The sequence below is a fragment of the Anomaloglossus baeobatrachus genome, chromosome 3 (assembly GCF_048569485.1).
Source record: "Anomaloglossus baeobatrachus isolate aAnoBae1 chromosome 3, aAnoBae1.hap1, whole genome shotgun sequence".
Lineage (NCBI taxonomy): Eukaryota > Metazoa > Chordata > Amphibia > Anura > Aromobatidae > Anomaloglossus > Anomaloglossus baeobatrachus.
In genome coordinates this window covers 3,044,989-3,067,460 of record NC_134355.1, presented here as the reverse complement: position 1 = coordinate 3,067,460, position 22,472 = coordinate 3,044,989, and the positions used below count along the sequence as shown (strand labels likewise).

Sequence of the window (22,472 nt, the reverse complement as noted above, 5' to 3'; positions counted from 1 at the left end):
CCTCCTATATAATTAATAATAAGGCTGAACTCCATAGGCTTCCTGGAACAACAGTCATCTTCTGCACCTGTCTGAGTGACAGATACAGAATCAGACTCACTACCAACACTAGCCACCAGAGGGAGTCCAGAAACACTCCCAGGGGCAGCACCTTTTTTGATGGAATTCACGACAGGACACTCTGTCGCTCACCTCCATTTGTCCTCTTTTCTCAGCTGAATTTCTACCATCTGCTCAGACGCCTCCAGCAGACATCGTCGAGGGAGGGATGGAATGACTGAGCCGAAGGAATCTTTCATATTCACAGTCCGTGGGGCTGCCCCTACATCGTCCCGGATTTTACGTATATCATTTGTGACACATCCGGTCTCGTTCTTGAGCTGTCGCCTGTCCTGCGGTGATTGTATTTTTCACTTTGGATATTAGTAAAGTTTCCCATCCTCTCTGCAGCCTCCTGAGTTTCTCACTGGTCGTCCTGCGTCCTGTCTTTGTCTCTTCTGTCGCTCTTCTATCTCCCCCTAATTGTGGGCACGGGGGGGGGGGGGGGGGGCGGCTATTTGCAGCAGTTTCATTTCACAGCTCCATTGCTTACATCATTCCTGCCACTTGTTGCAGCAGGCGCCCCTCCCCCCATCTCCGGTCGTTGATCACAGTGGGGAACGATCCTGACCATTCAGAGGCCGCACCAATCACATACAACACAGAACTTGTATTATAGGGGTGCTCACTACTGTAAACACCCTCGCAGGCGCCCCAACTCCCATAGATCAGCTGCAGTCCCTGGCCGGTGGCACCGGAGCGGCTCCTCTGGCTGAGAATCTCCAGCGTCCTGTGATGTCAGAGACAGGCAGGAAGGGATCAGCTGTATCCGGGCTGGGGGAAGGGTGCAGGAGGACTCACGGGGGGGGGGGGGGGAAGGGTGTAGGAGGAGTCACGGGGGGGGGGAAGGGTGCAGGAGGAGTTACAGGGGGGGAAGGGTGCAGGAGGAGTCACGGGGGGAGGGTGCAGGAAAATCACGGGGGGGGGGAAGGGTGCAGGAGGGAGTCACAGGGGGGGGGAAGGGTGCAGGAGGAGTCACGGGGGGAGGGTGCAGGAAAATCACGGGGGGGGGGAAGGGTGCAGGAGGAGTCACAGGGGGGGGAAGGGTGCAGGAGGAGTCACGGGGGAGGGTGCAGGAAAATCACGGGGGGGGGGAAGGGTGCAGGAGGAGTCACGGGGGGAGGGTGCAGGAAAATCACGGGGGGGGGGGGAAGGGTGCAGGAGGAGTCACGGGGGGGAAGGTGCAGGAGGAGTCACGGGGGGGGGGGAAGGGTGCAGGAGGAGTCACGGGGGGGGAAGGGTGCAGGAGGAGTCACGGGGGGGAAGGATGCAGGAGGAGTCACGGGGGGGAAGGGTGCAGGAGGAGTCACGGGGGGAGGGTGCAGGAGGAGTCACGGGGGGGGAAGGGTGCAGGAGGAGTCACGGGGGGGGAAGGGTGCAGGAGGAGTCACGGGGGGGGAAGGGTGCAGGAGGAGTCACGGGGGGAGGGTGCAGGAAAATCACGGGGGGGGGAAGGGTGCAGGAGGAGTCACAGGGGGGTAAGGGTGCAGGAGGAGTCACGGGGGGAGGGTGCAGGAAAATCACGGGGGGGGAAGGGTGCAGCAAGAGTCACAAGGGGGAAGGGTGCAGGAGGACTCGCAGGGGGGAAGGGTGCAGGTGGAGTCACAATGGATGTGTGGTGAGAGGCTTCGGGGAAGAGGGGGATGCCGGGATGGAGTGGGGGGGCTTTGGCTCGGCACAACTTTGATGGGCTGCGAAAGGGGCGCAGCGACGGGCTGTGGGAGGGGGGGCGCAGCCTGGTAGGCTCTGGGGGGGGTCGATGTGACGGGCTCTGGGGGGGTCGATGTGACGGGCTCTGGGGGGGTCGATGTGACGGGCTCTGGGGGGGTCGATTTGACGGGCTCTGGGGGGGGGCGATGTTATGGACTCTGGGGGGGTCGATGTGACGGGCTCTGGGGGGTTGATGTGACGGGCTGCAGGTGGGGCGCAGCCTGGTAGGCTCTGGGGGGGTCGATGTGACAGGTTCTGGGGGGGGTCAATGTGACGGGCTCTGGGGGGGGTCGATGTGACGGGCTCTGGGGGGGGTCGATGTGACGGGCTCTGGGGGGGGTCGATGTGACGGGCTCTGGGGGGGGTCGATGTGACGGGCTCTGGGGGGGGTCGATGTGACGGGCTCTGGGGGGGGTCGATGTGACGGGCTCTGGGGGGGGTCGATGTGACGGGCTCTGGGGGGGGGTCGATGTGACGGGCTCTGGGGGGGGGGTCGATGTGACGGGCTCTGGGGGGGGGGGTCGATGTGACGGGCTCTGGGGGGGGGTCGATGTGACGGGTTCTGGGGGGGGGGGTCGATGTGACGGGTTCTGGGGGGGGGTCGATGTGACGGGTTCTGGGGGGGGGTCGATGTGACGGGTTCTGGGGGGGGGTCGATGTGACGGGTTCTGGGGGGGGTCGATGTGACAGGCTCTGGTGGGGGGGGTCGATGTGACGGGCTCTGGGGGGGGGTGTCGATGTGACGGGTTCTGGGGGGGGTCGATGTGACGGGTTCTGGGGGGGGGTCGATGTGACGGGTTCTGGGGGGGGGTCGATGTGACGGGCTCTGGGGGGGGGGGGTCGATGTGACTGGCTCTGGGGGGGGGGGTCGATGTGACGGGCTCTGGGGGGGTCGATGTGACGGGTTCTGGGGGGGAGTCGATGTGACGGGCTCTGGGGGGGGGGGGTCGATGTGACTGGCTCTGGGGGGGGGTCGATGTGACTGGCTCTGGGGGGGGGTCGATGTGACGGGCTCTGGGGGGGGTGTCGATGTGACGGGCTCTGGGGGGGGGGTCGATGTGACGGGCTCTGTGGGGGTGTCGATGTGACGGGCTCTGGGGGGGGGGGTCGATGGTGACGGGCTCTGGGGGGGGGGGTCGATGTGACGGGTTCTGGGGGGGGGTTGTCGATGTGACGGGTTCTGGGGGGGGGGGGGGGTCGATGTGACGGGCTCTGGGGGGGGGGGGGTCGATGTGACGGGCTCTGGGGGGGGTCGATGTGACGGGCTCTGGGGGGGGGGGTCGATGTGACGGGCTCTGGGGGGGGGGTCGATGTGACGGGTTCTGGGGGGGGGTTGTCGATGTGACGGGTTCTGGGGGGGGGTCGATGTGACGGGCTGCGGGGGGGGGGCAATGTGACGGGCTGCGGGGGGGGGCAATGTGACGGGCTGCGGGGGGGCAATGTGACGGGCTGCGGGTGGGGCGCAGCCTGGTAGGCTCTGGGGGGGTCGATGTGACAGGCTCGGGTCAATGTGATGGGCTCTGGGGGGGGTCAATGTGACGGGCTCTGGGGGGGGGGGTCGATGTGACGGGCTCTGGGGGGGGGGTCGATGTGACGGGCTCTGGGGGGGGGGGGGGTCGATGTGACGGGCTCTGGGGGGGGGTCGATGTGACGGGCTCTGGGGGGGGGGGTCGATGTGACGAGCTCTGGGGGGGGGGTCGATGTGACGGGCTCTGGGGGGGGGGGTCGATGTGACGGGCTCTGGGGGGGGGCAATGTGACGGGCTGCGGGGGGGCAATGTGACGGGCTCTGGTGGGTTGATGTGACGGGCTGTGGGTGGGGCGCAGCCTGGTAGGCTCTGGGGCGTCATTGTGACGGGCTCTGGGGGGGTCGATGTGACGGGCTCTGGGGGGGGGGGGGTCGATGTGACGGGCTCTGGGGGGGGGGGGTCGATGTGACGGGCTCTGGGGGGGGGGGGGGTCGATGTGACGTGCTCTGGGGGGGGGTCGATGTGACGTGCTCTGGGGGGGGGTCGATGTGACGGGCTCTGGGGGGTGTCGATGTGACGGGCTCTGGGGGGGGTCGATGTGACGGGCTCTGGGGGGGTGTCGATGTGACGGGCTCTGGGGGGGGGTCGATGTGACGGGCTCTGGGGGTGGTCGATGTGACGGGGCTCTGGGGGGTGGTCGATGTGACGGGCTCTGGGGGGGGTCGATGTGACGGGCTCTGGGGGGGGGGTCGATGTGACGGGCTCTGGGGGGGGGGGTCGATGTGACGGGCTCTGGGGGGTCGATGTGACGGGCTGCGGGGGGGGCAATGTGACGGGCTCTGGGGGGGGGTCGATGTGACGGGCTCTGGGGGGGTCGATGTGACGGGCTCTGGGGGGGGTCGATGTGACGATGTGACGGGCTCTGGGGGGGGCGATGTGACGGGCTCTGGGGGGGGGGGGGGTCGATGTGACGGGCTCTGGGGGGGTTGATCTGACGGGCTCTGGGGGGGTCGTTGTGACGGGCTCTGGGGGGGGGGGTCGATGTGACGGGCTCTGGGGGGGGGCGATGTGACGGGCTCTGGGGGGGGCGATGTGACGGGCTCTGGGGGGGGGCGATGTGACGGGCTCTGGGGGGGGGGGTCGATGTGACGGGCTCTGGTGGGGCTCGATGTGACGGGCTCTGGTGGGGCTCGATGTGACGGGCTCTGGGGGGGGGGGGGGGGGGGTCGATGTGACGGGCTCTGGGGGGGGGGGGGTCGATGTGACGGTCTCTGGGGGGGGTTCGATGTGACGGGCTCTGGGGGGGGGGTCGATGTGACGGTCTCTGGGGGAGGTCGATGTGACGGGCTCTGGGGGGGGGGGTCGATGTGACGGGCTCTGGGGGGGGGGGGCGATGTGACGGGCTCTGGGGGGGGGGTCGATGTGACGGGCTCTGGGGGAGGTCGATGTGACGGGCTCTGGGGGGGGGGTCGATGTGACGGGCTCCCTTCCTTTCCCCTCTGCCCAGCTTTTGCAGACCTGCGGCTTGTTATGATTGCAGGGGTGGTGCTGGACGTTTTCCCTCTTTTTGCTCCGTTCTTCATGATCTCAGACTTCTATCTACACAGAGGCTTTTATCCCTCTGATCTCTCTGTGTCAGGCCCCTTTCACCCGTCAGTGATTCTGGGACGTTTGTGCTTTTTTTTTAAACGTACCAGAATCACGGACATACGCAGACGCATTATAATGAATGGGTCTGCTCACACGTCAGTGATTTATCACTGCACGTGTCTCCGTGCGGCGTACCCGCGTGTGCGTGATTGCTGCACGGAGACATGTCCATTTTTTTCTGGCATCACTGATGTTCCACGGACCACGCAGTGGTGTGATGCGTGAAACACGTGCCAGAAAAAAACGTGCATTTAAAATAATAAACATTTTTACTCACCCGGCTCCAGCGATGTCCTCTGCAGCCTGTTCTGCTTGCTGCTTCTGAGCCGGCTCATTACTGTCGCGCATATTAATGATGCACGACACAGCCGACCCGGAAGCAGCTGCTGCGGGGGGTCAGCGCCGGCCGATGCTGCACTGCAGGAGCGATCAGCACCATGGACAGCGGGAGCGGGCGCAGGTGAGTTAATCTCTAAGTGCAATCACGGGCCACGGAGAACGGAGCCCGGATTGCACTTAGACAACCCACGTGTGCCGTGATTCACGCCACACAGAGGGACATGTGTGTGTTTTACACGCCAGTGAAAAACGTCTGTGTTTTTCACTGACGTGTGAAACGGGCCTTAGTGATCGCTCCTCCACCTCACAGGTGCGGCCATCAGGATCCTGATTACACAGCAGGATGATTGCACAGGTGCGCCTTGGGCCTCTACAATAAGAGGCCGCTGTACAATGTGCAGGTTTATCACACAGTACAATACCACAGATATAGCAGGTTCTGAGGGACGTGGCAGCTGCAGGCAGGATGTCACCAGAGCGGCTGCCCGTGAATTTAATGCCCATGTCTCTCCTATAAGCCGTCTCCGAAGGCCTTTCAGAGAATTTAGCCTCACACCCACAGACCACGTGTGACCTCACCTACCCAGGAACTCCACATCCTCCCCGCCTCACACCCACAGACCATGTGTGACTACACCAGTCCCAGACCTCCACATCCTCCCCGCCTCACACCCACAGACCACGTGTGACTACACCAGTCCCGGACCTCCACATCCTCCCCGCCTCACACCCACAGACCACGTGTGACTACACCAGTCCCGGACCTCCACATCCTCCCCGCCTCACACCCACAGACCATGTGTGACCTCACCTACCCAGGACCTCCACATCCTCCCCGCCTCACACCCACAGACCACGTGTGACTACACCAGCCATGGACCTGCACATCCACCCCGCCTCACTCCCACAGACCACGTGTGTCCACACCTGCCCAGGATTTCCACATCCACCCGCCTCACCCCACAGACCACATGTGTCCACAACTGCCCAGGACCTCCACATCCTCCCCGCCTCACACCCACAGACCACGTGTGTCCACATCAGCCGCGGAACTCCACATCCTCCCCGCCTCATACCCACAGACCACGAGTGACCACACCTGCCCAGGACCTCCACATCCACATCCACCCAGCCTCACACCCACAGACCACAGCAGCAAAGGTCCTCCACATCTCACACCCACAGCCCACATGTGATTACACCATCCGCGAATCTCCACATCCACCCCGCCTCACACCCACAGACCACGTGTGACCACACCTGCCCAGGACTTCCACATCCTCCCTGCCTCATACTCACAGACCACGTGTGACCACACCTGCCCAGGACCTCCACATCCCCCCCACCTCACACCCACAGACCACGTATGACTACACCAGCCGCGGACCTCCACATCCACCCCGCCTCACACCCACAGACCATACCTGCCCAGGACCTCCACATCCTCCCCACCTTCCAACCGCAGACCACGTGTGACCACACCTGCCCCAGACCTCCACATCCTCACCACCTCACACCCACAGACCACATGTGACCACACCTGCCCCAGACCTCCACATCCTCCCCGCCTCACACCCACAGACCACGTGTGATCACACCTGCCAAGGACACATCCCAAAGACCACGTGTGACCATACATGCCTCAGACCTCCACATCCTCCCCATCTCACACCCACAGACCACGTGTGACCACACCTGCCTCAGACCTCCACATCCTCCCCATCTCACACCCACAGACCACGTGTGACCACATCTGCCCAGGACCTCCACATCCACTGGTCTCAGACCATGATGTGAGACGTCAAGCATGTCGAAATGCGTTGACTGAGATTAAGATCTAAAGAATATTTTGTCAGGTATACAGTATGTAAGTGGCTTTTTTACCCTTTTCTAAATAAAAGTTAATTTTTAATTCACAAGTCCGCGTATTGGAGGGATGCGCTGGATGGAAACCTCGGGGCGCTACCTCTCTTCCGTGCTGGATCCTCCTGAGTCTACGGCCGGCGGCTCCTGTATTTACCATTCACATTGTGCTACAAAATCACCGGACGCTTCCATTAAAGAGGAACCGTCATTGTTATTCAGTAACTCCAGAGTGCACATGAAGAGGAGCGGCTCGTAATGATTAATCCGGGAATCCGCTGCCTTCTCTCCTAGAACTCACCCGACATTAGCGATATTCTCACTTCTGAGGGGAATCTGTATTCATCATCATCATATAGCGCCATTAATTCCACAGCTTTACACAAACCACCAACACTGTCCCCATTGGGGCTCTCAATCTAAATGTCTGGAGTGTGGAAGAAAACCCACGCAAACACGCGGAGACCCCGGAGGAAACCCACGCAAACACGTGGAGACCCCGGAGGAAACCCACGCAAACACGCGGAGACCCCGGAGGAAACCCACGCAAACACGCGGAGACCCCGGAGGAAACCCACGCAAACACGCAGAGACCCCGGAGGAAACCCACGCAAACACGCAGAGACCCCGGAGGAAACCCACGCAAACACGCGAAGAACCCGGAGGAAACCCACGCAAACACGCGAAGAACCCGGAGGAAACCCACGCAAACACGCGAAGAACCCGGAGGAAACCCACGCAAACACGTGGAGAACATGAAGGAAACCCACGCAAACACGTGGAGACCCCGGAGGAAACCCACGCAAACACGCGGAGACCCCGGAGGAAACCCACGCAAACACGCGAAGAACCCGGAGGAAACCCACGCAAACACGTGGAGAACCCGGAGGAAACCCACGCAAACACGTGAAGAACCCGGAGGAAACCCACGCAAACACGTGGAGAACCCGGAGGAAACCCACACAAACACGTGAAGAACCCGGAGGAAACCCACACGGAGACCCCGGAGGAAACCCACATAAACACGCGGAGAACCCAAAGAAAACCCACACAAACACGTGGAGAACATGAAGGAAACCCACGCAAACACGTGGAGACCCCGGAGGAAACCCACGCAAACACGCGGAGAAGCCGAAGGAAACCCACGCAAACATGTGGAGAACCCAGAGGGAACCCACACAAACACGCGGAGACCCCGGAGGAAACCCACGCAAACACGCAGAGACCCCGGAGGAAACCCACGCAAACACGCAGAGACCCCGGAGGAAACCCACGCAAACACGCAGAGACCCCGGAGGAAACCCACGCAAACACGCGAAGCACCCGGAGGAAACCCACGCAAACACGCGAAGAACCCGGAGGAAACCCACGCAAACACGCGAAGAACCCGGAGGAAACCCACGCAAACACGTGGAGAACATGAAGGAAACCCACGCAAACACGTGGAGACCCCGGAGGAAACCCACGCAAACACGCGGAGACCCCGGAGGAAACCCACGCAAACACGCGAAGAACCCGGAGGAAACCCACGCAAACACGTGGAGAACCCGGAGGAAACCCACGCAAACACGTGAAGAACCCGGAGGAAACCCACGCAAACACGTGGAGAACCCGGAGGAAACCCACATAAACACGCGGAGAACCCAAAGAAAACCCACACAAACACGTGGAGAACATGAAGGAAACCCACGCAAACACGTGGAGACCCCGGAGGAAACCCACGCAAACACGCGGAGAAGCCGAAGGAAACCCACGCAAACATGTGGAGAACCCAGAGGGAACCCACACAAACACGCGGAGACCCCGGAGGAAACCCACGCAAACACGCGGAGACCATGGAGGAAACCCACGCAAACACGCGGAGAACATACAAACTCCTTGCAGAAATTCTTCTTGGTGGGGTTTGAACCCAGGGCCCCCTTTCCACAAGACTGCAGTGCTAACCACTGAGCTGCCACAAGACTGCAGTGCTAACCACTAAGCTGCCACAAGACTGCAGTGCTAACCACTGAGCCACCACAAATACTGCAGTGCTAACCACTGAGCCGCCACAAAGACTTCAATTATTGAGATGAGAGATGGCAGTTGGTGATGAGGTTCTATGTAGTTAGAAGAGGCGGAGCTCTGCCTCTAGCTCCTCCCTCTGCCATCATAGACTCTCATCAGCACCAGCCGCCATCTCCTTTCAGGAATGGAAAGTGAAAATTGTACTAATGAGGGATCAATCCTGGCAGAGAAAGAAGCGAATTTTCCTGATGAGATTATCACACAGTTCTTTATTTGCATGTCGCTATCGTTTTATATATATACAGTATGCCTATGCTTTAATTATTTTTTAGTAATTTTATAGAAAAACTGTGAAGGCCTACGCTTTGAATCGTTTGTCTTGTGTAATATAATAAGATAATCTGTCCTTTTGAATGCTTTACGTATTGCTTCTCCACATATACCTAACTGAAATATTAACGGAATGTATAACCAAAAGAAATTATGCTCAGCACGAAGTAGAATAAGTTTTAGTTCATGAATGAGTAACTGACATTCATGAATAGAAGAGATACTCATCTGTAGTTTCAAATAAGTAACTGAAATTGTTCTATCCATAGACTCTCGTCTATGCCTAGACACACCTTAAATGCTTTACTAAGGAATATTGCTCAAATAAGGGAATGAGCTAGACCCAAGCTAATTGGTTGGTTAAGAGACAATGCAGAAAAACTGTATAAGAATGTTATGCTTTGAATACAAGGGTTAGAAGAGAACTGTGCTTCTCCCGTATAGAGATACTTCTCTGTGTGGTCGTTTCTCCTGATTCATATACATCTGCACAATTCTGATCTGGAATCCTCCTCCGAGACTGAGAGAGACCCCCTGGAGGTCTCCCCCAATAAATAAATCTGCCTTTTGCCCCCCTGTAGGGACCTAGTGTCTGTTACCAGTGTAATCTGCCTGTGATGTTACAGTCTGTACTGTGGCTTCAGGTATAGGATATCTTCCTGTACTGTCAGTGCAGCCTGTGCCTCCAAGCGTCAGCTGCTGCCTGAAATGATAATGGTTGCGAGTTTGATTTCTGGTGAGACCGGATTATAAAATTATTGTTTATTTTAGTAATGCCGGTGTGTGCAGAGCAGAGAAATGCCGCCCCAGCGATGAAGACGCTGTATAGAGAAGACAGCGGCACTAAGCCCTGAAATCGGGGCCGTCCTGCAGAGTTCAGAATGGTTGGGTGCTGTCATAGTATCAGGCCACCCACACTACCTTGCTATCCTTAAAGTTGAGCCTTACGGCTGAGCCTGACCTGCTCCCCGGCTGAGTCTGACTCACTCCCTGGCTGAGCCTTACCCGCTCCTCGGCTGATTCCTGACCCGCTCCTCGGCTGATTCCTGACCCACTCCCCGGCTGATTCCTGACAGATTTCCTTTGTGGAGAATGAGGAAATTTCTATAACTCCCGGCTGAAGAGACATAATTTATTTAATTGGTAAGAAGTGATGAGGCCGAATGACTGCACCATAAGGGGGGTGACAACGTTGTGGCCAGAGTTGTAGTAGGGTCAATGATCGCTGTCTCCCTCCTCCCTTATATCTACACCCCTATATACGCTTCATCCATCGATTCCTGACAGAAGAGGAGCACCAGAGTCTCATTCCCCCACAAAAGTCCAGATCCGGTGTGTCCCACCAGTTCTGCGGTGGCATTCGTGGTGAGATTCCTGAGGTTCGTGGTCTTCTGCGGTGATGCCATGATGACCCGTGGTGTCTGTGTCCATGAGGATGCCTTATTTTTGTATATCCTCTGTGGTTTTCGGTACAGACATGCTCCTTTCCACATCACTGATGATTTCGGGCAGGGGGACGTTGAGGGTCTCGGGGAGGAGTGCGGCCGTCAGTCCACAGATTACTGCCATACTGCAGAATATCACCTTGGACAGAGGCGCCCAGAAGTCATCAAGCAGTTTCATCAGTGGAGCAAGAGACACGCCAAGTCTCCCCAAAAATGATGTGTAACCGATGCCGTTCTGTCTGAGGGGGAGAGAAGGAACAGATGAGGATCCCAACCCTAGAGTGACTCGCACAAGACCACCACTGATGGTGGCGCTGCCCTGTGATACGGAGCCATCTGGAGTGGCCATGGTCTTTCTGCAGAGATGGCAGAATAATCTGATACACAACCGCAGATGTGTCGTGCAGGTGAAGACCACTATGTCTTTGGCTCGTTCCCCGAGTTGTTTACATCAATGTCGTGAGCTATAAGACTGGAAGACACGGGGTTCAGTCCTCTACAGAACCTCGAGGCACAGCCGCCTGCTTTCCTCTTCTGTCAAACCTGACCAATGCAATTTAGTCCACCTTGGTTATAGAACGCCGAATGAAAGCAGACTGAACCAATGTAAGACCATCGGCCACCATCTGCCATCACCACTGACCACAAAGCTGCTCAGTGCCAGGAAGAGAAATTGTGCTGTGCGTGACTTCCCCTCTACTCCTCTCCCATGTTCTCTGTCCTTCCCCACCACTCGCCTCCTCCTACCTGACAACCTGCTATTTCTCATTGTCCTGCCCGACGCTCACCCCCTCCTCACCTTCTCATGCCTAAAAACGGATGCACCCACCCTCTGAATGACACCCGCATTTCTCACTATCTGTCCTGACAACCCCCACCTCTTACAGTCTCCCACCACATACCCCTATTTGTTACATTCTCCTGTCTGACAACCTTGCTTACATTTTTTTACCTGACAATATTTTCCTTACATTTTTGTGCCCGATGCCCCCAGCTGTCGTATTGTCACGCCGGACGTCCCCAGCTGTCGTATTGTCACGCCGGACGTCCCCAGCTGTCGTGTTATAGTGCTCGTCGCCCCCGACTGTTACGTTGTCACCTCGGACAACTCTAGCTGTCACAATGTCACCCCGGACATCCCCGGCTGTCACAATGTCACCTCGGACAACTCCAGCTGTCACGTTATAGTGCTCGCCACCCCCGACTGTCACGATGTCGCCTCGGACACTCCCAGCTGTCACGTTGTCAACCCAGACGCCCCCAGCTATCACATTGTCACCTCGGACATCCCGGGCTGTTACGATGTCACCTCAGACAACTCCAGCTGTCACGTTGTCACCCCGGACACCCCCGGCTGTCACGTTGTCACCCCGGACACCCCCAGCTGTCACTTTCTTACACCAGACACCCCCCAGCTGTCATGTCTTAATGCCAGATGCCCGTCTTAATGCCTGTCACGTGCCCGCCACCCCCGGCTGTCACGTTGTCAGTCCAGGACACCTCCGGCTGTCACATTGTCACCTCGGACACCCCTGACTGTCACGTGGGACACTCCCGGCTGTCGCTTTCTCACGCCAGATACCCCCCAGCTGTCGGGTTGTAACGCCAGATTCCCCCTCGACTGTCACGTTATTGTGCCTGCCAACCCTGGCTGTCATGTTGGATGCCGCTAGCTGTCGCTATCTCACGTCAGACACCCCCCAGCTGTCTTGTCGCAATGTCAGATGCCCCCTTGGCTGTCATGTTATCGTGCCCGACACCCCCGGCTGTCACGCTGGATGCCCCTGGCTGTCGCTTTCTCGTGCCAGACACCCACCAGCTCTAACGTCTGCCCCGTCTATCACGTTCTTCTTCCTGTTGTAGACCTCCATTTCTGAGCAGGAGGCACCCTTGGGTACTGTACCTGATCACCGTGGGGTACAGCTCAGCAGTGTACAGGATGACAACAGTAAATGCCGCCTCAGCAAAGCCCTTCCCAATAATGGCGATCGCTGTTCTCAGTGGACCCAGAGCTGTGGAACAAAGAAAGGGTAAATGCCAGGTGAAGTAATGTCCTGCAGTTCTTGCTAGGACCAAACATACATTCTGCCGCTTTCCTACCTACTGTCTGGGGTGGGGGTACCAATATTTTAGACTGTAGTGCAGATATGTTGGGGCATGGGATTCTTACCGCTAGGGATGACGACGTTGGCTCCTATACATGCCCCAGTCATGACCAGGGTGAGGACTTGTGTCCTCCGACGTCCCAGGTAGTTCAGCACATAGTAGATGCTCAGCTTGGCGGGCACCTCCACCAGGGCGTACAAGAAGTGGGTGAGGAAGAGGTTGAGTCCAAACCCTGAGATGTCCAGACTGATCCCGTAGTAGGAGAAGGCCACTCCGAACCTGCGTAAAACACCAATGTGGTGGTCAGCACCCAGAGAGAGATGGGGGTCTCACCCAGACTGCGCCAGCAGACCCTCGGCTGTCCCTGCCAGACATTCAGGCTGGCGTCACACGGAGTTTTTTGGAGGCAGATAAAGGTTTTCACGAGGAACCCACAACAGGAGTGGCTCCATTGTAGTTATTTTTCCAGTGTCTTGCAGCTTTTTGACCGGTCCGAGCCACGTTTGGGTGGACGCCGCAAGGTGACATGTTTCCATTATTATTGGCCGCTCCAGGCCACGTTTGGGTGGATACCGCAAGGTGACATGTTTCCATTATTTTTGGCTGCTCCGGGCCACGTTTGGGTGGATACCGCAAGGTGACAAGTTTCCATTATTTTTGGCCGCTTCAGGCCACTTTTGGGTGGGCACCACAAGGTGACATGTTTCCATTATTTTTGGCCGCGAGGTTCTCAAAACCTCATTTAAAGAAAACTTGGCGAGGAAAAAGCAAAATGGATTCTGTGTGAGGTGAATAGGAAGCGTTCCTGAGAAGTGTTGTGGAATTCACAGCGGATCTGCTCCACAATCCTCCTCAAACCCCGTGTGCAGCGAGCCTGCCAGTCATGGCCGCCGGGTACGACAGCTCCAGAGCAGCCAGCCTCCAGACATCGAGCAGTAGTCACAGACTAATGTCAGTTATTACAAAGCCGAAGAGAAGCGTCTGCTCACCACACCAGGCCTGCACATATCGAAATCCTGCGCAGCCGCCGAGTCCGGAACAGGTCGATATAGGAGTAGTCAGAGGATGATCCCAATGACTCCGCCAGTCTCTGAATATTCTGTCAGATACAAAACGCCATTAGCATAAAAGACTGGCAACATAGGTAAGAGCGCCCCCACAGTCCAGGCTGAGGAACTGCAACCACACCCACCTCAGTGCCACAGCCATATGGTAATGCCCCCTGAACTAACGCTACAGCAACAGGAGTGCGAATACAAGAGCGCCCACATGTGCCACCAGTGATATATACCCTGATCTATAGTGCCCCGTATACAACCAGTCACCTCTGCTCTCATCTATAGTGCCCTGTATACAACCAGTCACCTCTGCCCTCATCTATAGTGCCCCGTATACAACCAGTCACCTCTGCCCTGATCTATAGTGCCCCATATACAACCAGTCACGTCTGCCCTCATCTATAGTGCCCCGTATACAACCAGTCATGTCTGCCCTCATCTATAGTGTCCCATATACAACCAGTCACGTCTGCCCTCATCTATAGTGCCCCGTATACAACCAGTCACGTCTGCCCTCATCTATAATGCCCCATATACAACCAGTCACCTCTGCCCTCATCTATAGTGCCCCGTATACAACCAGTCACCTCTGCCCTGATCTATAGTGCCCCGTATACAACCAGTCACCTCTGCCCTCATCTATAGTGCCCCATATACAACCAGTCACTTCTGCCCTCATCTATAGTGCCCCGTATACAACCAGTCACGTCTGCCCTCATCTATAGTGCCCCATATACAACCAGTCACGTCTGCCCTCATCTATAGTGCCCCATATACAACCAGTCACGTCTGCCCTCATCTATAGTGTCCCATATACAACCAGTCACGTCTGCCCTCATCTATAATGCCCCATATACAACCAGTCACGTCTGCCCTCATCTATAGTGCCCCGTATACAACCAGTCACCTCTGCCCTCATCTATAGTGCCCCGTATACAACCAGTCACTTCTGCCCTCATCTATAGTGCCCCGTATACAACCAGTCACGTCTGCCCTCATCTATAGTGCCCCGTATACAACCAGTCACCTCTGCCCTCATCTATAATGCCCCGTATACAACCAGTCACCTCTGCCCACATCTATAGTGCCCCATATACAACCAGTCACGTCTGCCCTCATCTATAGTGTCCCGTATACAACCAGTGAGCGTCTGCCCTCATCTATAGTGTCCCGTATACAACCAGTCACGTCTGCCCTCATCTATAGTGCCCCATATATACCCAGTCACGTTTGCCCTCATCTATAGTGTCCCGTATACAACCAGTCACGTCTGCCCTCATCTATAGTGCCCCATATACACCCAGTCACGTCTGCCTCTATCTATAGTGTCCCGTATACAACCAGTCACCTCTGCCCTCATCTATAGTGCCCCATATACAACCAGTCACGTCTGCCCTCATCTATAATGCCCCATATACAACCAGTCACGTCTGCCCTCATCTATAGTGTCCCGTATACAACCAGTCACCTCTGCCCTCATCTATAGTGCCCTGTATACAACCAGTCACGTCTGCCCTCATCTATAGTGTCCCATATACAACCAGTCACGTCTGCCCTCATCTATAGTGCCCTGTATACAACCAGTCACCTCTGCCCTGATCTATAGTGCCCCGTATACAACCAGTCACCTCTGCCCTCATCTATAGTGCCCCATATACAACCAGTCACTTCTGCCCTCATCTATAGTGCCCCGTATACAACCAGTCACGTCTGCCCTCATCTATAGTGCCCCATATACAACCAGTCACGTCTGCCCTCATCTATAGTGCCCCATATACAACCAGTCACGTCTGCCCTCATCTATAGTGTCCCATATACAACCAGTCACGTCTGCCCTCATCTATAATGCCCCATATACAACCAGTCACGTCTGCCCTCATCTATAGTGCCCCGTATACAACCAGTCACCTCTGCCCTCATCTATAGTGCCCCGTATACAACCAGTCACTTCTGCCCTCATCTATAGTGCCCCGTATACAACCAGTCACTTCTGCCCTCATCTATAGTGCCCCGTATACAACCAGTCACCTCTGCCCTCATCTATAATGCCCCGTATACAACCAGTCACCTCTGCCCACATCTATAGTGCCCCATATACAACCAGTCACGTCTGCCCTCATCTATAGTGTCCCGTATACAACCAGTGAGCGTCTGCCCTCATCTATAGTGTCCCGTATACAACCAGTCACGTCTGCCCTCATCTATAGTGCCCCATATATACCCAGTCACGTTTGCCCTCATCTATAGTGTCCCGTATACAACCAGTCACGTCTGCCCTCATCTATAGTGCCCCATATACACCCAGTCACGTCTGCCTCTATCTATAGTGTCCCGTATACAACCAGTCACCTCTGCCCTCATCTATAGTGCCCCATATACAACCAGTCACGTCTGCCCTCATCTATAATGCCCCATATACAACCAGTCACGTCTGCCCTCATCTATAGTGTCCCGTATACAACCAGTCACCTCTGCCCTCATCTATAGTGCCCTGTATACAACCAGTCACGTCTGCCCTCATCTATAGTGTCCCATATACAACCAGTCACGTCTGCCCTCATCTATAGTGCCCTGTATACAACCAGTCACGTCTTCCCTCATCTATAGTGCCCTGTATACAACCAGTCACGTCTGCCCTCATCTATAGTGCCCTGTATACAACCAGTCACCTCTGCCCTCATCTATAGTGCCCTGTATACAACCAGTCACGTCTGCCCTCATCTATAGTGCCCCGTATACAACCAGTCACGTCTGCCCTCATCTATAGTGCCCCGTATACAACCAGTCACCTCTGCCCTCATCTATAATGCCCCATATACAACCAGTCACCTCTGCCCACATCTATAGTGCCCCATATACAACCAGTCACGTCTGCCCTCATCTATAGTGTCCCGTATACAACCAGTGAGCGTCTGCCCTCATCTATAGTGTCCCGTATACAACCAGTCACGTCTGCCCTCATCTATAGTGCCCCATATATACCCAGTCACGTTTGCCCTCATCTATAGTGTCCCGTATACAACCAGTCACGTCTGCCCTCATCTATAGTGCCCCATATACACCCAGTCACGTCTGCCTCTATCTATAGTGTCCCGTATACAACCAGTCACCTCTGCCCTCATCTATAGTGCCCCATATACAACCAGTCACGTCTGCCCTCATCTATAATGCCCCATATACAACCAGTCACGTCTGCCCTCATCTATAGTGTCCCGTATACAACCAGTCACCTCTGCCCTCATCTATAGTGCCCTGTATACAACCAGTCACGTCTGCCCTCATCTATAGTGTCCCATATACAACCAGTCACGTCTGCCCTCATCTATAGTGCCCTGTATACAACCAGTCACGTCTTCCCTCATCTATAGTGCCCTGTATACAACCAGTCACGTCTGCCCTCATCTATAGTGCCCTGTATACAACCAGTCACCTCTGCCCTCATCTATAGTGCCCTGTATACAACCAGTCACGTCTGCCCTCATCTATAGTGCCCCGTATACAACCAGTCACGTCTGCCCTGACCTCACCACAAGGAACAAATGTAGCGCCTCTGAGCCACTCAGGGCAATACTAGGAACTGCAGCCTCACCAGGATGCAGGGCCTACCCCCTGGGACCTGGAACACCAGTGCCAGCAACACCTAGAAACACCCAAAATCCCAGTTTCCACTCCACATCAGGGGTAATTGGCTAGTCGGACACAAGGGGATGGCCACCTAGAGGGCGGAGCCAGTCCAGAAGACTAGACAGCCTGGTGGTAGGGGAAGCAGTCAGTTCAGTAGTAGTGAGTGAAAGTGGAGAGACGTGCCTAGAGCTAGGTCGTGTAACGGTGACCCAGGGGCACAGAAGAGTGGTCGCCACGGTGGGAACACCCAAGTACTACTGGGACCAGAGCACGCACGGGGCACAGGACCCTAGGTCAGGCGTCAGTTTTATATGTCTGGCAAATACCTGCACAGTGAGGCGACCTCCACGGACCTCACTGCCCCACAGATCCGGGGACACCAGCAGTAAAACCAGGATCAGGATTCGGGACACAGACCAGCCCTACAGGGTCCACACTGCCCGCCGTACGGACAAGGAGACTGCCACAAAAAGGGACAGTCGGGCCCCAAATCGCTCCACGCTACGGGGACCCAGCCACACTGAGGCAGTCATCAACTGGCACTGGAAATACAGGGACCTGAACCAGCCGTCCGAGGGTCAAGAGTGAGTAGAGACTGTTAATTACAACCCCCGGTGTGGCCTCCATTATTACTCCATCATACATCTCCAGGGCTCAGCCCTACCTGCGGAAGGCCTACCACCACGGCTGCCATTACCACCAGCCCTAGAGATAAACAACTCAGCAGCGGCAGTTCCACAATCGTAACCCCAACCCGCAGGTGGCGTCACACCAATGACTTTAATCTCCCCTGTAAATACTCCTCATTAAAAAGAACCCAGGGTCCAGGACCGGGCAACGGCCACCAACGTGACATTCCCCAGTGATACCCTGCCCGGGACCGAGTATCCCATTCCCTGAGCGACACACAAATACAGAGGAGTCACCACAAGGAGCAAATACAGAGGAGTCACCACAAGATGCAGATACAGAGGAGTCACCACAAGGAGCAAATACAGAGGAGTCACCACAAGGAGCAACTACAGAGGAGTCACCACAAGGAGCAACTACAGAGGGGTCACCACAAGGAGCAAATACAGAGGAGTCACCACAAGGAGCAAATACAGAGGAGTCACCACAAGGAGCAAATACAGAGGAGTCACCACAAGGAGCAGATACAGAGGAGTCACCACAAGGAGCAAATACAGAGGGGTCACCACAAGGAGCAAATACAGAGGGGTCACCACAAGGAGCAAATACAGAGGGGTCACCACAAGGAGCAAATACAGAGGGGTCACCACAAGGAGCAAATACAGAGGAGTCACCACAAGGAGCAAATACAGAGGAGTCACCACAAGGAGCAAATACAGAGGAGTCACCACAAGGAGCAAATACAGAGGGGTCACCACAAGGAGCAAATACAGAGGAGTCACCACAAGGAGCAAATACAGAGGAGTCACCACAAGGAGCAAATACAGAGGAGTCACCACAAGGAGCAAATACAGAGGAGTCACCACAAGGAGCAAATACAGAGGAGACACCACAAGGTGCAAATACAGAGGGGACACCACAAGGAGCAAATACAGAGGAGTCACCACAAGGAGCAAATACAGAGGAGTCACCACAAGGAGCAAATACAGAGGAGTCACCACAAGGAGCAAATACAGAGGAGTCACCACAAGGAGCAAATACAGAGGAGTCACCACAAGGAGCAAATACAGAGGAGTCACCACAAGGGACAAATACAGAGGAGTCACCACAAGGAGCAAATACAGAGGAGTCACCACAAGGAGCAAATACAGAGGAGTCACCACAAGGTGCAAATACAGAGGAGTCACCACAAGGAGCAAATACAAGAGGGGTCACCACAAGGAGCAAATACAAGAGGGGTCACCACAAGGAGCAAATACAGAGGAGTCACCACAAGGAGCAAATACAGAGGGGTCACCACAAGGATCAAATACAGAGGAGTCACCACAAGGTGCAAATACAGAGGAGTCACCACAAAGAGCAAATACAGAGGAGTCACCACAAGGAGCAAATACAGAGGAATCACCACAAGGAACAAATACAGAGGAGTCACCACAAGGAGCAACTACAGAGGAGTCACCACAAGGAGCAAATACAGAGGAGTCACCACAAGGAGCAAATACAGAGGAGTCACCACAAGGAGCAAATACAGAGGAGTCACCACAAGGAGCAAATACAGAGGAGTCACCACAAGGTGCAAATACAGAGGAGTCACCACAAGGAGCAAATACAAGAGGGGTCACCACAAGGAGCAAATACAAGAGGGGTCACCACAAGGAGCAAATACAGAGGAGTCACCACAAGGAGCAAATACAGAGGGGTCACCACAAGGATCAAATACAGAGGAGTCACCACAAGGTGCAAATACAGAGGAGTCACCACAAAGAGCAAATACAGAGGGGTCACCACAAGGAGCAAATACAGAGGAGTCACCACAAGGAGCAAATACAGAGGAGTCACCACAAGGTGCAAATACAGAGGAGTCACCACAAGGAGCAAATACAGAGGAGTCACCACAAGGAGCAAATACAGAGGAGTCACCACAAGGAGCAAATACAGAGGAGTCACCACAAGGAGAAATACATGTCGGTTTGCTGGCCGGGCATGCAGGGCTAACATTGGTCCTGGGATACTAGTGGTTATTGATGAAACTTTGTAGATAAATGGCTGCAATTTCCAAACATTTCACAGGAGAGTTTTGCACAATCCCGTTAATTAAACCTGAAAGTCTTCACTTCAATATTATCTCGGTTAACCAAAGATTCCAGACTATCTGTATGTTTTGATCCTTAGTCCCCCCTCAGATACTCGGGGAGCGGATCACTCAGGGGTTGTCCAGATTATTTAGCCTGGACATACATAGCTGTGCATCGGAGCTGTATACACTAATGTGGAAGCGCTTGTGTGTTTGGTTGATATCTGCACATTAGCAATAATAATAATAATAATAATAATAATAATAATAATAATAATAATGGGATTGTCCGGTCCTCTCCGCGGGGTCACAGGGCCGCTCCGGGGAGAAGTTATACATCCATCCCGTGCATTGTCTGCAGACTCTCACCTCTCTCTGTTTACTGCTGCAATCCAGCTTCTGTCCATTCAACGCAGCACATCGCGCCAGCTCCTTCTCCCCTCTCTCAATAAGGCCCTTAGTCAGCAACCAGCGAGGGGATTCAGAAAGCCACCTGAGAAAAGAGGAAGGAAGTGATCAAAGAAGAGAGGAAGTGATCAAAGAAGGGAGGAAGTGATCAAAGAAGGGAGGAAGTGATCAAAGAAGAGAGGAAGTGAGAAAAGAAGAGAGGAAGTGATCAAAGAAGAGAGGAAGTGAGAAAAGAAGAGAGGAAGTGAGAAAAGAAGAGAGGAAGTGATCAAAGAAGGGAGGAAGTGATCAAAGAAGGGAGGAAGTGATCAAAGAAGGGAGGAAGTGATCAAAGAAGAGAGGAAGTGATCAAAGAAGAGAGGAAGTGATCAAAGAAGAGAGGAAGTGAGAAAAGAAGAGAGGAAGTGAGAAAAGAAGAGAGGAAGTGAGAAAATAAGGGAGGAAGTGAAAGACGACAGGAGGAAAGAAGAAAGGAGAGCAGGAAGCGATAGAACAATGGAGGAAATGAGAGGCGACAAGTGGAAAGAAGGGAGGAGAGAGGGAAGAAGGGAGGAGAGAGGGAAGAAGGGAGGAGAGAGGGAAGAAGGGAGGAAGTGAGAGGCGACAGGAGGAAAGAAGGGAGGAGAGAGGGAAGAAGGTAGGAGAGAGGCAAGAAGGGAGGAAGTGAGGCGACAGGAGGGAAGAAGGTAGGAGAGAGGCAAGAAGGGAGGAAGTGAGAGGCGACAGGAGGGAAGAAGGTAGGAGAGAGGCAAGAAGGGAGGAAGTGAGAGGCGACAGGAGGGAAGAAGGGAGGAGAGAGGGAAGAAGGGAGGAGAGAGGGAAGAAGGGAGGAGAGAGGGAAGAAGGGAGGAGAGAGGGAAGAAGGGAGGAGAGAGGGAAGAAGGGAGGAGAGAGGGAAGAAGGGAGGAAAGAAGGGAGGAAAGAAGGGAGGAAAGAAGGGAGGAGAGAGGGAAGAAGGGAGGAGAGAGGCAAGAAGGGAGGAAGTGAGAGGCGACAGGAGGAAAGAAGGAAGGAGAGAAGGAAGAAGGGAGGAAGTGAAAGAAGGGAGGAAGTGAGAGGCGACAGGAGGAAAGAAGGGAGGAGAGAGGGAAGAAGGGAGGAAATGAGAGACGACTGGAGGAGAGAGGAAAGAACGGAGGAAGTGATAGAAGCAGGAGGAAAGAAAGAAGGAGAGAAGGAAGAAGTGATAGAAGAAAGGAGGAAAGAGGGAAGAAGGGAGGACAAGAGCAGGGAGGAAGTGAGGGGAAAGAAGAGAAGGAGTGAGAGAAGGGTGGAATTGAGGGAGGAAGTGCAAGGAGAATAGAGGAATAGACAAAAGAGGAAGGAAAAGGAGCAGAATGAAAGAAAGAAAAAGGTAAGAAAGGAAAAGAGATGGGAGCAAATGAGAAGAGAGGTGAAGGTGGGGGAACTAGGGGGACAGAAGTAATAAAAGAAATGTGTAATTGAGAAGGGAAAGTAGAAAAGCGGAAAAGAGAAAAAGAAAGAAGGGGAGAAGGGAGGAAATTAGAGAAGGAAAGATATAAAAGACAAGAGGAAATAAGAGATGAGTGTGTATAAAGTAAAGTGGAAAATAAGAGAAAAAGGGAGTAAATGAGAGAAGGGAGGAAAGAGAGAAAGGAGAGGAGGAAATGCGAGCAGATGGTAGACAATGACAAAAAGAG

At 55.0% G+C, this 22,472-nt stretch overlaps 1 protein-coding gene across 1 annotated transcript in view; it reads right to left on the bottom strand.

The window, feature by feature from the left end:
* Positions 1–10,821: 10,821 nt before the first annotated feature.
* LOC142294849 (solute carrier family 22 member 7-like) overlaps positions 10,822–22,472 on the bottom strand; it is a 129,078-nt gene continuing 117,427 nt past the window's right edge. Inside the window, exons 5-9 of the mRNA XM_075337902.1 lie at positions 20,773–20,896; positions 14,007–14,116; positions 13,082–13,296; positions 12,815–12,923; positions 10,822–11,150 (exon numbers count right to left, since the gene is read on the bottom strand). Coding sequence (XP_075194017.1) covers positions 10,907–11,150; positions 12,815–12,923; positions 13,082–13,296; positions 14,007–14,116; positions 20,773–20,896 — 802 coding nt within the window. The 3' untranslated portion in view covers positions 10,822–10,906. The remainder of the gene's footprint in view (positions 11,151–12,814; positions 12,924–13,081; positions 13,297–14,006; positions 14,117–20,772; positions 20,897–22,472) is intronic.